General features: G+C 43.8%; 1 protein-coding gene across 1 annotated transcript; it reads left to right on the top strand.

Annotated features, from left to right (window-relative positions):
- Window positions 1–710: 710 nt before the first annotated feature.
- On the top strand, window positions 711–1,341 carry LOC131310759 (uncharacterized). The gene has a single exon (XM_058337954.1). The coding sequence runs from the start codon at window positions 874–876 to the stop codon at window positions 1,336–1,338; it is 465 nt and encodes a 154-aa protein (XP_058193937.1). The 5' UTR covers window positions 711–873; the 3' UTR covers window positions 1,339–1,341.
- Window positions 1,342–2,509: the final 1,168 nt, after the last annotated feature.

Below are 2,509 nucleotides of genomic sequence, written 5' to 3' on the forward strand. Positions count from 1 at the left end.
GGAGAGATCACAGATTCTGTGATTATGGTGGATAAAGTTACTGGAAGATCGCGGGGTTTTGGATTTGTGACATTTGCTGACCCAGCAGTTGCTGACAGGGTTTTGGAGCAAGAGCATGTTATAGATGGAAGAGCGGTGAGAACCCTGTATTCAATGGATGACTACTTTGCGATCTTTTTTACTTCATTTCGCCACCTTAATGTAGTTTTTGCATGCTGCCAAAGTTTATTCTCATTAGTTTGTTCCAACAGGTGGAAGTGAAAAGAACAGTCCCTAGGGAGGAAATGCAGGGACAAGGTGCACAAAGAACTAGGAAAATCTTTGTTGGTGGCATACCAACATTTTTTACTGAAGGTAACTTATTCCAGGCTTTCCAGCCTTCTTTTCCCTTCCCTTTTGACAAAATCAATTGCTGGTCTCTGAATATGTGATTTCACTTTGCAGATGAGCTGAAGGAGTATTTTTCTTTTTATGGTAATGTTGCGGAGCACCAGATTATGATTGATCGTGACACCGGTCGGTCAAGAGGCTTTGGGTTTGTTGAAAAAAGAGAGTGAAGATACTGTTGAGAGGATTTTCTCTGATGGCAAAACAAGTAAGTCAAAGAAGTGCATAATAGGAATTGAAATTGGTAGTGTTTTTTGTTTTTTTTTCTTTTGAGGAAAACAAAATTGGCTAAGCCACTTCAATTTGGAATTTTTTAGGTGGAAATAAAGAAGGCGGTGCCGAAAAGAGCTAGAAGTGACTATACTTGTGATGTTAGGACACGTCATGGTGGGAGTTCTTCAAAGTCCAATGGTGGCTTTGGCAGAGGTGCAGCTGAATATGGAGGTGGTGGATACGGTGGGAAAATGAGCAGACAATCTGGTCCCTATGATGGGTATGGTGGTTATGGCAGTTATGGTGGGGGAAACTACGGTGGTGGAGCCTATGGTGGCTACGGTGGATATGGCTATGGTGGATTTGGGTTTTGGGGGCCTATGTATAATAATACCGGTGGTTATGGAGGTGGTGATTATGGTACCCCTGGTGGTTATGGTGGGGGCAGCGGTAGCACTGGGTATGGTGGTGGTAAACGTTATGGAGGTGGTGGTGGTGCTGGGTATGGCGGCAGCCGGCAGTGGCGGCAAAGGATACGGAGGTGGTGCTGGGTATGGTGGTGGTGGGGGTAAAGGATATGATGGCGGTGGTGGGTATGGCGGCAGCGGTGGTAGAGGATATGGTGGCGGCGGCGGTGGCGGCAGAGGATACGGTGGTGGTGGTAGTGGATATGGTGGCAATAAAGGATATGGAAATGGTGGTGGTGCAAGCGGAAGGTTCCATCCTTACAAGAAGTGAAGTCATTTAGCAAGTGTTTTGCGGACATCCAAATAACCAATTTGAACCGTATCTATTTTCGAGTAACATTTGGTGAGAGATGTTTGCTCCATTTGAATGTGGATTTGATCGTTTTCTGTTGCTGTTTTAGATTCTGAATGAGAACTTTGGTTCTAGTAGTGCTGTATTTTGAGGATCAATATGTACCCGGAGGTTTAAATTAGTGGTGCTGATTACACTGTTTTGTTAGATTGGAAAACATTTCAGAACCTGTATTTTTAGCCTGGCAATCTGTGTAAGTGTGCCCTGCAGGTGGTTGTACTAGTTTTTGAGGTTAGAATCCCCATAGCTAAGCAATGGTAAACAACCATGCTCCACTGTGTGTTTGTGTGTCTCTGTGTAAACAACCATGCTCCTCTGTGTGTGTGTGTCTCTGTGTAAACAACCATGCTCCTCTTTCTGGGCTGTATGTGACAAGTTATTTCAAGGTGATGATTTTTTTGGTGGCTTTATCTTCATCCTCCCTGACTTTTTCTCTAGCATCTTTTGTTTTTTGTTTTTTTTTGCACCTCGGAAATCCCTCTAGCATCTTCAATTCACTTGGTCCTTTCAAAAAATGGTTGGTCCAATCTTCTATGCCTGTATCATCTTCTATTTCCAAATTTTGTGGACTTTGTGTATAGTAGCTTACCACACGATTAAATCAGGACGTGAGAGGAGCAAGGGTGTGGTGTGTGTACGAGATTTGCGAGTAAATTAATAGACGTTAGTTTTTATGGAGAGAGAAAGAGAGGGTATTGTGGCTCGAACCTAGGTCCCATCAAGAACAACACAAGTGCCGCCACTAGGGAGCTCAGAGCTTTGGTAGACAATTTTAATATACAGCGTATACCAGGTTGTAGTTACCAACCTGTTCCAGACCCAATATCATCCTCTGATGATTAAATGTTATAGTAGTAATTATTTTTAAGCTAAGAACATAAAAAGTCATTTAGAAGATTAAGTAATAAAACAGCTCATGGTAGCGCATAGCAAAATCTGATTAGGCATGGCATATAGTACTGTCACACACACACACACACACACACACAACCTCCCCCCCCCCCCCCCCCCCCTTCAGGAAGCAAGACCGGCTGCGGGCCGTGGGCCTCAGCCATAGGCCACGAAGCCTAAATAACCAAACAACTCAATA

Source organism: Rhododendron vialii, chromosome 12a (genome assembly GCF_030253575.1).
Source record: "Rhododendron vialii isolate Sample 1 chromosome 12a, ASM3025357v1".
NCBI classification, from domain to species: Eukaryota; Viridiplantae; Streptophyta; class Magnoliopsida; order Ericales; family Ericaceae; genus Rhododendron; species Rhododendron vialii.

Coding starts and splice junctions, on each gene's coding strand:
- LOC131310759 (XM_058337954.1), top strand. CDS start 874: ATGATGGGTATGGTGGTTATGGCAGTTATGGTGGGGGAAACTACGGTG.